This window comes from Neolamprologus brichardi, chromosome 9 (genome assembly GCF_056152115.1).
Source record: "Neolamprologus brichardi isolate AB-2024 chromosome 9, ASM5615211v1, whole genome shotgun sequence".
Lineage (NCBI taxonomy): Eukaryota > Metazoa > Chordata > Actinopteri > Cichliformes > Cichlidae > Neolamprologus > Neolamprologus brichardi.
The window spans coordinates 16080885-16095439 of NC_142112.1; the positions used below are offsets into that span (position 1 = coordinate 16080885).

Consider the following 14555-nt stretch of genomic DNA (forward strand, 5'->3'; position numbering starts at 1 on the left):
GACACAGGACAGCTCTTTGGCATGAACTGGGAGAGTTTTGGCAACAGAGGAAAGAAGGAACTGAAGCTGCTGGAGAATGCCAAAAAGCTCAGACTGGGTGTTAGAACACGACCTGGGGCATAGAGGCCGGCCAAATCAGCTTTGGAAACGCTACAAAACAAGAATGAGGATATCGTGCTTGAATCATACAGAAAGATAAGCCGTGATAAATTGTAGTTGATCACAGATGTTTTCTGTCCAACTTAAAGAGGCTCGAGCCAATCCAATTGCAGGGTTGGGAGAAAATCCCAAAATTTCTAATCTGTGTGCCAAACTATTAAAATTGGCTTCTTATAGAGCCAGTGAGTTAATAAAATATATTTCTGGTCTTTTTTGAATCCATATGTAAAAGGCTGTGAGCGTTCTTACAGTTTTGCATTGAGACATTTTGTTTAAAGCAGTACATTTTAATATTAGGACCTCACTGTTTGAACTCTGCACAGTGATTCAACATGGTTTAAGTCTTTTAGATTAAAATAAAGACAGAATTTTTATACTGTGAAATTTTATTATTACAAGAAATAAATCTGCACTAGATCACTGCATTTTCATTTGCTCATCTTTACAGTGAATAACTGTATCCTGCATTTTAGTAGTACTGATGATTTTGCTACAAAAGTAAACATTTTCTTTTCAACACAAATCATTTTGCATACACAGTAATATAATGCTATACGCTAATAACATCACATTTATAGTTAGATAAAATTAAATCTAAAGATGGCTTCGTGTTGTGATTCCAGCTCAGCAAGTCCTACTCTGTCCTGTCTCCCTGTCTCACTCGCCAGACCTCCAGTGAACAATGAGTCTTGAAATCTGTTAGATTAAGCACATTGTCTATTGATTGGGTCCTAAATTGCTGTGCGATGCAACCAAAATAATCCCATTTCGAGTTTCAACACTTGTTTCTAATGGTTTCCAAATCATTTCAGGCAGGAATGGATCACAATTAGTTTAGCATTTAGCAGCCGAGAGTGGCCGTGCATGCAAGAGTGCGATTCTGGGCTTAACGGCGGCTGCCTGCGCTGCATTTGACATTTCTATTCTCTGGACACCCTCCTTTGTTCTGCCTCAGGGCTTTTTTTTCAGCCACCTGTGGAAGTCAAGAAGAGAGTGAGCCTCTGTGGGTGTGCATTAGGACAGCTGCAAAAGAAGAATTCAATTTGTATTTAAAGTGTATGGACACAAATGTAGTTTTTGTGCCGCAAAACGACTCACAAAGACCCACCCAGCTCGCTACCTGTGGTAGAACACAGCCCGTCACAGTGGAAACCCCATCTGACATTTGACTACAATGACCCGATGTGGTCATAAATAAGCCCGCATTTTCTGAAACCAATTTAAGTATAAAATATTACATTTTATACTTAAAATTCTATAAATTAATAGAATCAGATTAGGCTGAATTTTAATTTAAAGAGACCATACAAGACAACAACGTGTACAAATTCGAGATAGTATCCATCCATCCATCTTCTTGAACAACTCTTTTAAAAATTGCACCACTGTTTTGTTTCTGATACCAAACAACCCTTTTGTGACCCTTTTATAGCAGTAATACAGGAGCCAGTAAAGCAAATGACTGATAAAAGAGCTTAACCAGGTTTGGCCCTGCTCCTATCCACAGTCATCTATTTACAACTACAATATAAAAACTATTTCTTTGCCTGGTTCTGCTTGTAAAGTACATTTGGCACTAAATACAAATATTAATTCTAATTCTGGCTATCTATTTATTAAAGTGCCATTGTATACTTCACCTTTAGACTTTAACTGACTTGTTTTTATAAAGTTCGTACATCTAACTGACCATAAGCTGTTACCTTAGTTACATTTCAAGCTGCTCATATCAGTAACTGGATATTTTAAATGATGTTTCTGCATCTGCTTCTCCTTTTGTAATACATACTGAGCAGTCGATTGGAGAAATGATTGAATGTCAGTAAGTTGTCAGACAGAAGATTGACATTTTTCCATTGTAATAAAACTGCATATAAGTTTGGCCCAAAAATGGGTTGCAAAGAAGAACTGCATGTACCAATATATACAAGATATTAAAATATAAATACAAAAGGACAGCAGGTATTTAGCTACAGTGATTCAGCCTTTTCACTTCTTTTATGAATTGATATACAATGGGATTGATTTGCAGACACTACAGCTCATGATTAATTTTAAATACGCTCATTAGACAATGGGTAATATTTGTATTGATGATGCAGAAACACATGAACGCCATATTTCAGGTGATAATAGGGCCTGAAAGAACAATCATCACTGTCAGGAATCTGTATTTAACTGTTGCATCAGAGAGGCTGCAGGCTCTTACTCTACAAGCTTTGGCTTTAAGTCTTTACAAAAGGTTTAATCAACACATTGTCTCTGATTCAAAGCACCTACAGAAACAGCAGCTCGCCTTTCTAATAACGAGTAGGTGTCATTCCTGCTCCTCTGGATGTGTCCACTGGTGTCTGGCATGGAGCAGTCTGCATTCATTTGGGAACTTTGGGATATGGATGCAACATGTCCCAGCATCTTCTGTAGAACTCTGATCGGATGGGGATACGGGAGGTTTAAAAGTCAAGCCGACGCTTTGGGGTCTTTGTCGTGTCTCGCGAGCAGGTTTTTTTTTCCTTTTTAGCACAGCAGCGGGGCACTTTGTTCTGCTGAAGGGAGCTACCCCATTCTGGAGTGTCGTTGCTAAGAGCTGCCGTTGTTCAGCAGTGTTAAGGTGAGTGGTGTGTGTCGTGACTGAATGCAATAAAGGTCTTGAAAAAGGACTGAGACCCACAAATTAAGAACAAATGAATCGTTTCTTTAAATCTGATTCTGGCCCACTAATCAAAGTTTCTGCATTATACCTGAAAACAAGCACTGCAAACTCCGACATAAACAGATGACTTCTTTTTTTTCTTCAGTTTATAAAACTATAATTTCAAACTGTTCAAAAACAGGTATACAAGATATCTTGTGCTTTTTTTTACGTAGAATGCTGAAGTAGAATTATAAGTTTTTATTAGGCTGGTGTTTTCTATCAACAGATGACAGTGCAGCCTAGTTTTAAACCAAAATAATGAGCCAATTTGGTATTTCATTAAAAAGTAACTGAACAGCAGCCAAAGTCATGTAGGATGCAGCCTCCTGCCTGACTGCAGCTAGTCCAAGTCAATATATTGGTCTGATGCTCATTTGAATGCAGAATTTTGATGAGATTCCACACAATATAAATGGCCGAGTTTATCAGAATATCAGATGCCTGCAGCATGGTGTTGAATTTATTTAACATTTTATAAACCTGCCTCAGAGCGACTGATTACAAGCAGCTACAAATCCACCTCAAACTCTTCTTTTAGCCAGACTTTCTGAAGATTTCTTCCTAGTACACACTGATGTATCAAAACTTTTAAATCATCTTAAATATATTGATAGAATTTTGAAGGTGTTTTCTACTAAGACAAGAAAAACACGACATTTGAAGATGTGGGCATAAACAGGCTGTTTTCCTTTTGTAGTTCAGGGGCTATTTAATGAATGATTCAATCAATTAATGAATTGTAAAAGAACTAAACAAACACACAAAATTAAAACCAAACACTAAATAAAGAAAATGTGCTTTTCCTTTTTAGACATGCACATGCACAAAAAGGTTAAATTCCTTGGCCAATCTTTATTCTGTGTCTTAATCTGCAGCTGTCCGTTCATTTGCTGGGGAGGCCTACTATGATCTTATATTTTTGCCAATATATTATAAAGTGAAACCACTGCCTCATTTTCCCAGGAATTTTAAGATCCATGGATAACCATGACATAATAAGAGGACTCGGGCATACGGGTGTGACACATGGTGAATGAAGTGCATTTTGGTGTTGATGGCACGCTATGGCTGAGCCTCGGAGCTCCAATCAGGGATGGAAAAAGTCTTGGACTGTCGCTTCTGCTCTCCTATAGAGTAGTCCACGTGGATACATATATGCCTGGCGTTTTCCTCTGAGGGATACATTCTAACCTCTCCAGTAATCGGTGTGTCCTGCACCACTTCCACCGGAGCGTCCAGGTACAGCACCGCTTGCTTCCAGTGTGTCTCTGGTTTGCACGGAGACGTGGAGAGAACGAGGGGAGCCGTGCTATCCGGGCACGGGAAAGTCACCGTGAAATAAACGCAGAATGCGTTCACTGCCGACGAGCCGAACGACTCGCACCTGAACTGGCCCTTCACGGACCGCAGCTCCTCCGGGGTGACCGAGTGCAGGTCGAGCTCGGCGAAGCGGGCCGGGTGGGAGAGAACATCCTCGCAGGTCACAGAGCTAACAGTGATGTCTGAGTTCATGATACATTTCCGGGCGAAGCCGGACATGCAGGACATGTCCACTCCGTACTGGTCCTTGACTGTGTACCAGAAGTGCAGGCGGTCCTCCACCACCGGGTCAATAACAGGTGTGATGTAGAGTTCGGCTTTGCTCGGCAGAATGATGCCGCCCGGCTTCAGCCACTTGTCGCGTGCATAGAGGACCGAGTTGAGCATGGACTCGTGCAGGAGGGCATAACCCATCCACTCGCTCACTATCACGTCCACGGTCTCCGGCAGGTCCACCGTCTCCACTGTTCCTCGAATGACTTCAATTCTGTCCTCCATGTTGTTGTGTTTGACTGTTATCTGGGCTTGCTCCGCTATTGAGCAGGCCTCCACGGCGTACACCTTTTTAGCTCCAGCCTGAGCACAGAAGATGCTCAAAACGCCGGTTCCTGCCCCGACGTCCAGAACAACTTTACCCCGAACTGACTCACTGTTCTTCAGTATCGCCGTCCGGTACGTGTTGGTTCGGACGTGGTCCGCTATCATTTCCTCGTGGATAGTCACATCGGAATAGCTGTCAAAATAAAGCCTATCCTGTCGGATTTCGTCCAGTTTTCTCTTTTTGACAACACGCGACATCTTCTCTGCCGTGTTGTGCTGTAGCCTAGCCGTGTTTTGTCTCGCTACTTCCGCCTTAAACAATCTGGGACTTGTAGTTTCGCCTGGCACGTCACAATGAAGGGCTCAATCAAATCAGACTACAATTCCCACAAGCAAACCTCGGCCATGCCGTGTTGCCTTCGCTGTCAGATGAAAGGTAGTACACGTGAGCTTCTAAAAACTAAAGTGTCGGAGAGAGAAACAGCGCCTTCTGCACTGTCATATCTGCACGCGTTAGTGATATTTCCACGGCACTGACTAGTATAATAATTATGAGGGTTATCAACATTTTAACCATGTGCAACATACAATTAACTGCTTCATTTTGACTTTATGATTCTTTCTGGAGAAAATGTTAGTTTTTGTTTTTCCTTTCTTATAAAGGACAAGATAAAGACACAAGGAATAACTCCAGTCCAGGTGATACCTAACAGTGGATACTTATATAGATGTTGCAGTTTTTTGATAAAACTATTTACTGTGTCAGCTAAAACGTTACTGTTTGGATTATGAAAATGCTTCGATACAGTAAAAGTAACAGTAGTATGACTGTAATACTACATTTTAAATGAAAAAAAAATGCTGCTGATTTCAGTACAACTAATAGTTTAGTTAGATGTATTTGCAGGAGGAGGACGGAGCACTAGTGGATGATTTTGTGGAGCGGTGTGGAGGAACTAACTTCTTAAAACCAGAGAGAGAGTTGAGAAGGAAGAGGACAGCTACATGCTGAGCTAGGATGTTGATGTGGTGGTGGAGTACAAATACCTGGTTGTCTGCACAGCAGGCTGAACTGGGAGATCAACATACAAGAAGAGGATGGGCAGATTCTCTTTTTTACTAAAGAAGGTGAAATACTTCAGTGTGTTTGCAGTTAAATGTTGAACATTTTCTAGTGGTCATTTGTGAGTGCAGTGTGCTTTGCTGGGTCTGCTGGGGGAGCAGCAGTGTGTTGTGACACCAACAGACTGAATAAAATGAAGGCTGGCTCTGTGATTGGCTGCAGACGGGACACATGTGAAGTTTTGGTGAAGAGAAAGTCACTGAACAGACTGTTATGCATCATGAATAATCCTGACCACACTCTATACCACTTACCGGACAGGTAGTGGAGCACCTTCTCAAAAAGACTGATTCAGCTCAGCTGTACAAGAACAGAAAGAGGAAATCTTTCATACCAAATACAATCGTTTGCTAAACTATTATGTATCTGGTAGAAAGGCCTCTGCCACATATTATTATTATTTCATCATCATTTCAACAGCTGTGACAAAAGAGCCTCCTAAATATGGGATGATAAAGTATTTATCATCTCATCGCCATCATCATCACATAAATCATGTGACAAATGATTAGCATTATTCAACACATCATTTGACCGTGCAGTATCAATCTGGACTCTCATGTTCCTGAAACAAAAGTGTAAAATTCTCATAATATATTTTACACTTTGTCAAATTAAGGGTAGCTTTATTTTGGTACCATCATCATCATGGTGCCTCGGTCAGGATTACAGCAGATAAGTCCTCCTTAGTCTGTTCAGAAATCCTACAAAGGGGTTTGCTTGATGGCAAACCCCCTTATGATACAGTGGTTTCAGTTAGTATAAGCCACCGCATGTTTTCAGTCATATCATAACATAGATGGTTGTTTGTAATTATTAATTACAAGCATTTCTGTTCAGGAAGCTGAAGTCATGTGAAGCCTAGCAATAACCTAATAATTTGGGCTTACCGATACATAAATTATTTTTATGTGTATCAGGCTGTGTAGCTTTAAGGTTAGAGAGACCATATAAACACAGTACGCCGCAAGACGTCTAAGAAGCATGATAACATTCTTTAGGTAGCTTCTTCTCGTCATATTGCCTTTGCAGGGTTTTACAATCAAAGCAATAAATTGCCGGCAGCATTTCACTGTTTATAATTAGTACAGAGCCTAATCTTCTATAGCACATCTACAGTGTCTGCAGAATACAGCGTGGCCATTACCACTTCAGAGCTTTCCCCAAAGTTATGGCAGGCAGAGTATACCTGCTTTTGGCTGAGCTCTTCTCTCTTCTAGACAGTCCTGTGGGACCCTCTCCACTCTGTTTTAGAGATCTTTGGCAAAAAGATGCTGGACAAATGAGCAGGAGCTGTATCCCATTTCACAAAGATGAAAAGCAAGAGAAGGAAGCTGTGGTTTGTGCACAGCAAGATGTCGGGTAGTTTGTTGTTTTCAAGACAGCACGTTGTAATGCAGGAATGGGGAAATAATAGCATTGCAACCTAAGAAAAAAATACATTATATGGGAATTTGTGTGTGCATGCGTGTGGGTAGATTGGTGGGTGTTTGTGCGTGCAGGCACATTTAAAAGCTTCTTCTAAATTTATATCCAGTGCTGCTTTTAAAGCACAGATCCTCATGGGGAAATGTGTGCATTTAATTATTCAATCTTTTCAAAAGTATATGAAGAATAAATCAAGGAAAGGATTCTACATTAAATTATATGTTTGCAGCTAATATCAAGGGGAAGTAAGACCCATCTTTGGAGTAAACACTGATTTTATATTCAAAGCTGCAGTTTGTCTTCGTGGGTGCCTTTATGATAAATCACAAACAAAATTAACACTAAATATTTACTTGTAGTGTCAGCCTTAACTAATCCAACTATAGAGGCTGGCCTCCCACATCTGACTGGTCAGATTCAAAGTTGGACGAAGTGCAAAGGAGGAATGGCAGTAAACAATAGGATAGATTACTGGCCTGTGAAATACAGACTGAAACATTCAGACTGTGATTCTACATACTTGGCAGGCAAGTTTGCATGCGTTGTCGCCGGTAGACAGAACAGACAGACAAGCAGCTGTTGGATGTGTTCTGCTCTCAAGCTTTAGGTAGAAACACTGCCAGGTCCAGACACAGCCAACACCTAGCGCCCAAGGAAATGGTTACCGTGGTTTACCTTTATCCTTAAAGTAAGTGTGTATATTGTGCAGGATGTATTCAGGCCCACAGAAGTTTGTTGCCGTCTCAGTATTTGGGTCACAAATGGTAAGGTCGTACTGTGACTGTGTTAGAGCCACCTTGTAAGATCATACACTGTGAGAAACCACATTAATATGTCTTCTTTGCATAGTGGAAAATTTAGTAATTAAAAATAAACGTATTAATTTATTATTATTAATTTAAATTAACGTATATGAACTGATTTAACTTCTTCCTCACCCTTTAAAATTATCTCTGGAGCTCTCCACTGAGATGATTTTTAGATTCTTCCATGCAAGTCCCACTCCATCCCCTTGTGTTGGTGCCTTCTTGATGCATGCTAGATCATCTCCATTGTCTCAAAACAGGGAAAATTGAACGTGAATGTTGGGGAAGCAGACCAAATTGGAAAAGACAAATCTGGGAAGTAGGGTGGGTGGTAAGCGACAGTTATGTTGGTATGCCTGCTGCCTTTTGAATGTGCTGTGTGCAAGCATGCATTTGCACACTGGCATGAGCAGCAGTTTGGCTATTTCCGTTGAATGTTCTCCCTCAGATGCCACAGAGCATTACACTGTAAAACTGACAGTCTGAACTTTACATTCCCAGTGCAAAGACCTTGTGAGTGTACAAAGAAATGACCAGCATGGTCCTGGTTGCTTGGTGACAATGTGTAATATAATGCCACCTCCATTATTATTAATACTAGCAAACTCCAGGACTGTGGTGCTTTTTCAGCTTCTTTATCCTGTATTTAGTGGTGATATGATAAAAATTCCTTCACTGATACGAATTTTGGTGACTGTGAAGTTATGTACGCACAATGTGGGATGAGCATGACAAGTGAAATAAATACTAATGGAAAATGTAACATCGCATTCACAGGAAGATGAGAAATATGAAAATCAGAAGAATTCAGATTTATAATAAATCTTCTTTCAAAACAGATAAATGTTAATAATCATGGAGCCTTCAGCGCCACATACAACTGTGTATGGGGAGCAATAAAAGGAGATCCACTAAGACTGAGAGGAGGAGAGAAACTAGTATTACTGTAAAAAACATCAATATTCAACAACCTATGACTTTCATGCTGAACTGACAGGAATGAAGAGTTCAGACAATGTATAGGCTATATTAAGAAATACAAATTTGCAAACACATAGACATACACAGGCCAGTCCTACCAGTGGCTGGATGAAGCTGGAGTGGAGGGTGAAGGCAACAGTGTTCCCAGTGCTAATCAGAGCACTGGAGGCAGTGACCCCCACACTGGGGGAGTGGCTGCAGCCTAGGAACATCATCTGAGATCTCTGTCCAGTAGAGCACAGTCCTAGGAACTACAGAGATATTGTGCAGCACCCTCCCAGGCCTCTCTTAAAGGATAAAGATATTAGAGATTAGCCCAAGAACAGTGTGTCGAGAGCTTCATGGAATGGATTTCCACGGCCAAGCAGCTGCATCTGAGCCTTACATCACCAAGCACAATGCAAAGCATCAGAGGCAGTGGTTTAAAGTACTCTAGCTGAAGCTGTTAAAGCTGCAAAGGCTGGGCCGACATCATATTGAACCGAGTGGATTAAGTATGGGACGTCACTCAAGTTCATATGAGTGTGAAGGCAGACGAGCAAATACTTACGGCAACATAGTGAATAAAGATGAAACTGACTGTTTCTGAATAATGTTTAATCTGACACAATTTCTGATAAAGTTATGAAGCACAATTAAGGTATGCTGAGTTAAGCATTTTCAGTAGATCTTTATTTCAGAATTTTTCAAAATTTGAATTTTTCAAAGGCTAAAATACCTGGGGTAGCAGCTCAGGAAGTAAAACAAGTCTGTTGATTGGAAGGTTGGTGGTTTGATCCCTGGCTGATCCAGTCTGCATCACAAAGTATCCGTGGGCAAATGGGTGAATGAGATGTGTATAAAGCGCTTTTAATGGTCAAGTAGAATAGATGCGCTATATAAGATTCAGTTTATGTAGTATTTTTTTTTTCATATTATAATGAAAAAGTCCAGCAAAATGCATTATTACATGAGAACAGCAAAATAAATCCTTTGTAATGTCACTGATTTACATTTTGACATTAGAATGAAAGTCATGATTTTACAAACTTTGGATTATGTCCACTGTAGACACTTTAAAAAAAAATATTGCTTCCCAGTAAAGCAATTACAAATTAAATAACCAAGATGCAACAGTCTGGGTTGATAAATGAAACCAAATAATTACAACAGCAGACTGTTCAGAAAGTCTGTGCATTTTACTATTTATATATTAGCTAGCAAGCTGGATCACTGTATTGCAAACCCTTCACTCTTACCTTAATTCAAACCCAAGTCAAATCTTCTAAATCAAATCTTAGTCCAAGGCTATTTGTGTCTAACACTGGCAGTCAGTCAAGACGTCAATACAGGCAAACGGTCCATGAATGCAGCTTGATAACGAAGCTTGCTAGCATTAGCTGATGAATTAGCAATTTAGCTTTTCATGCAGAAATCTTAATGTCTGGCTCCAAAAACCTGATGCTTCAAAACAAAACCTCACCAATGTTGTATCGCTTCACTGGCTGTAATACACTGTTCATTTGCATTTGACCATTTATGAGTTATACACTTGAAAAATATGAACACACACTTTCACAGATGCATGTAAACCTTATACTACTGATCAGTTTTAAACTCTAACTATAAAACCATTCTGCCCAGCATTCACTTCTTTTCTCACATGAGTGCAGGATCCTAAAAACACACATATTTGCAGAGAGATGCAACATTATCCTCTTAATTAAACTTGGCCAGTCCTGTTTGCACACCTAATCCCACATATAACTGACTGAGTACCAGGTGTAAGAAAAGGCAGAGCATTTATATTGTGTGCACTCTTTGTGACTTAAACATTTTCAGAGAATCCAGGGAGGAGATGCTGGGAAAGACCGAGTTGGTCAAGCATGGTGGTGCCAATGGCAGATCACTTTGGACAATGAGGGGTGTCGTGGAAAAATCAATAACTGGCTTTCTGTCTCCCCTGTTCTTCTCCTCCCTCAGGCTTCAGCTGTGTGTTGTTGTGTGTGGAGAATCACAGAATTCATTGCATGTGTATGAGTGTGTGTCACTTCAGTTTAAAGACAGAATGTTTTTACATCAAGAAAAAGCAAACTACCATTTTGCTTTTTAATGAAATTCAAATAAACAATTAGTAAAAGAGTAAGTGAACATATAAATAAAGAAGGATGGAGAGATAAAAGGCGAGGCTCAGTGTGGGCTCTTTGTACTGGAAGCTCATCAGCAGCTGTTCTTTTTCTCGACCAGCTGCTGTCAGCATGCACGGCCTCATGGGAGTTGCCTGCATCCTGTCACTATTACAGGACCTGTCAGCTTCTGCAGTAAACACACACATGCAATGAAACAACGTGCCATATCCAGGTATGTAAACACTCATACACAGAAAGCATAACAAACCTGCTTTAAAACTATCCCACAGTAAACTTGTACACATGAACACTGAATATATACAAGCCTCCACACACAGACATCAGTTGTGGTGTCATGATCACAGATTTTAGAGGAAGGCAGACTGCTGAGCAACAAATACTAAGGTGCAATGGCTTCATATTGATTGTTCCCAGGAATCAATACCAAGCTACTTTGATATCTCACTCTCAGAGAAAGAGCCCCACCATCTGTAAATGCTGGTGTGTCATAACACACTTTTCCATCTCTTCTTCAACTCTTTATTCACCCGTTTCTTACAGCAAACATAATTCATCTCACCCAAAAGACTGTTTCACGCATGAATCCTTCTGGATGCCTTTTCCAAGTGTGTGTTATCTAGTTCCATGCTTTGACATCTCCCTATACGGACACAGCGCGCCAGTACTTATCAGTGGAAAAGTTATAACAGCGGCTAGAGCAAAATTTCCACCCCAGGCATTTTCATTCCTCGTGTTTGTACAGTCCACAAATCATCACACGTACACACACGATTCCCCGGCTTGCCTCCTTTCTATACCTCCAACCAATCACTTTGCAGGACCTCGGCCTGTCAACACAGAACACTGGTAATCAACTCATTAATTACGTCCATTTTTTGTGAAGACTCACTTCCTTTGTGCCACACTGGTATCAGTTACATTGCACGGCAATTATATTGAATTACTAAGCACAATCTGCATGCGACAGCTGCTATGGCTAAATTATGCTGACTCCATGACAAACCCTCTGTGCAATTTGGAAAATGGAAATATTGTCTGTTTGTTAATGGAGGTTATTTGATAAGAAAATGAGGAAGCAGTGCATTAGTCCTGTTAGTACTCTTCAAAACACTCAGAGATTATACCACTTAAAAATATGATTTTTTTTTTTCAATAGTCTACATTAAAAAAAACTGTGCTGATAGTCATTAGTTCAAGAGTTTGACATTTAAGAAAATACACTGAAACGCTTTCTAGTCAAGTGTTGGATGTATTATGACTATTAATATATGAAATATAACACAGATCACATGTATGTGTGTTGAATCTACACACATGGGGGGAAAAGACAAAACTTAGACTAAATGTTACATTTTTATATACCAATAAGACTTACTGACATATCAGTGTCTGACAAGATAACAGAAAGAACTAAACATCAACTAATTAAATGTTATGTTTGACAATAAATCAAGAAAATGAATACTTTCATGGATAAATTACAGTAAGAGAGTTAAAAGTCTTAATTTCCTTACACAGAGTTATGTAGGGGGCTGATAATAATGTAAAAACAATGGAAACAGCCAAGTTAGATATATCAGCTGCTTCCAGTCTTCATAATAATCTATCATTTGATAACCAGCTTCACTTTTTCTTTTCAGATTTCTAATCGTGTCTTTTTCTATTTATTTTTTTTAATTTTATGTATTTTTTCATTTATATTTATTTTTACATATTTATTCTTCTATACAGCTCATTGGTCCATTGTGGTTGTTTTTAAAGTGTTTTACACATTACGCTGGTATGGTATGGTAACAATATTACTTCCCAATCTGTGAGTAGATTAGGAGGTAATCTATAGTTTTATGGTCTAGTACTATAAATAGTGCTTGAAAAGCAATGTCTTAGAAGCAATTGTGGAATTTTTCATAATTTATCTGCTTTTTCCAGGTTTTAAGACAACTACAGCAACTACCGTGATGCTGGAGTCACTCGTTGTAATTGTAAAGATTCTCGATAACTCGTGCATTTAAACAAAGTACAGACAAAAATTTTCACCTGATGGTGACATGAGAATTATCAGGGAAAATCTGTATGGTTCAGTCATGAAAGCCTGTCGTGGCAATTATGTTTTACTGTGGCCCAAAGCTGCTGAATCTGTGGCTGAGCAATGCTAACGCCCCTAAAGCTACACTGTTAGAATGGCTAACAAAGTCCAAAAGCCCAAGGCTCAAATTTAAGGACAATAATCAACTGAAGTAAATTTATAAATTCAGTAGTAACAACAAAAATCTCTGCTCATACAAATCTCCTGAGTCCTCACTTTTACTTTTTCATTTGAAGTGAATTATAATCCGATATGAAAAATAGACAAATGAGACTCTGGTGGGACTAATGCATTCACACAGGTTTGTGGTTAAATGTGGGGCCATCGCTAAACTGCAACTAGTGTTCTGTGAACAGCAGGGTTACCCGATAACCTTGCCTTACACATGAGACGTGGAGTTTGATGTTACTGCCACAGTAACATCAGGACCAGCACTATAAATCACCACTGATCCCAAACCATATACAAACCACGAAAAATCAATTCAGCCTTCACTCCTTTGCCAAGAAGCCTATAATTCACTTGCAAAACAAGCACGCGAGGCAAAGGGTAGAGGAAGAGTTGAGAATACTGTTAACTACATGCAAATGCATGCTGCGTTTGCCATGATAGGATCAACCCACTTGGGAAAAGCAGATGACATACTGCATAATGCTAGCTGCTTTCACATGATTACACATGATATGAAACATTTCAAGTTGTAAAGGCCCTTTGTTGTAACTGCGGTGAAAGCAGACGAAAACACCCAATAGTGTCAAACTCCCAGGGGATTAACAGTTATGGTTATTAAGAGATTTTTACCAGTAACTCCATTAGAGAAATAGTTTGACTTTTAGCTGCCTCACTGATTTTGATGAGACAATGTGAGTACAGAAAACACAAAGCCTCTGTTAGCAATTTGAAAGAGTGAGGTATATCAGCAAAGCTGAGCTCTTTGCAGTGACATCTTGGATTGTCGTTGCAGTGATAAAAGAACATTGCATTACTTTTAAGTATATCCAGACCAGCTTTTCCCCCTTTATTGTGTTTATATGCTAAACTAAGCTGGCTGCTGCCTGCAGTACACACACCATACTGGTATCACACATCTGCAAAAAAGCAACTAGGCATATTTTACAAAACACCAACTATTACTTTTATGACCTACTCTAGATGTACTTTGCAACAAAGTACTGTAGAGTGTATCTCCAGTTTAGATTTATTTAATTCCTCCATCATTTACATTGTGTGTGGAAAAAAAACATAACATGGATTTTTGGGGATTCTACTCACGCACCACGAGCACATT

At 39.6% G+C, this 14555-nt stretch overlaps 1 protein-coding gene across 1 annotated transcript; it reads right to left on the reverse strand.

Moving 5' to 3' along the window:
* Positions 1-3275: 3275 nt before the first annotated feature.
* prmt6 (protein arginine methyltransferase 6) lies at positions 3276-5021 on the reverse strand. Its single transcript, XM_006806327.3, has one exon. The coding sequence runs from the start codon at positions 4970-4972 to the stop codon at positions 3917-3919; it is 1056 nt and encodes a 351-aa protein (XP_006806390.1). The 5' UTR covers positions 4973-5021; the 3' UTR covers positions 3276-3916.
* Between the last annotated feature and the right edge of the window lie 9534 nt (positions 5022-14555).

Excerpts from the sequence above, each read along its gene's own strand:
- prmt6 (XM_006806327.3), bottom strand. The coding sequence starts at position 4,972 with ATGTCGCGTGTTGTCAAAAAGAGAAAACTGGACGAAATCCGACAGGAT.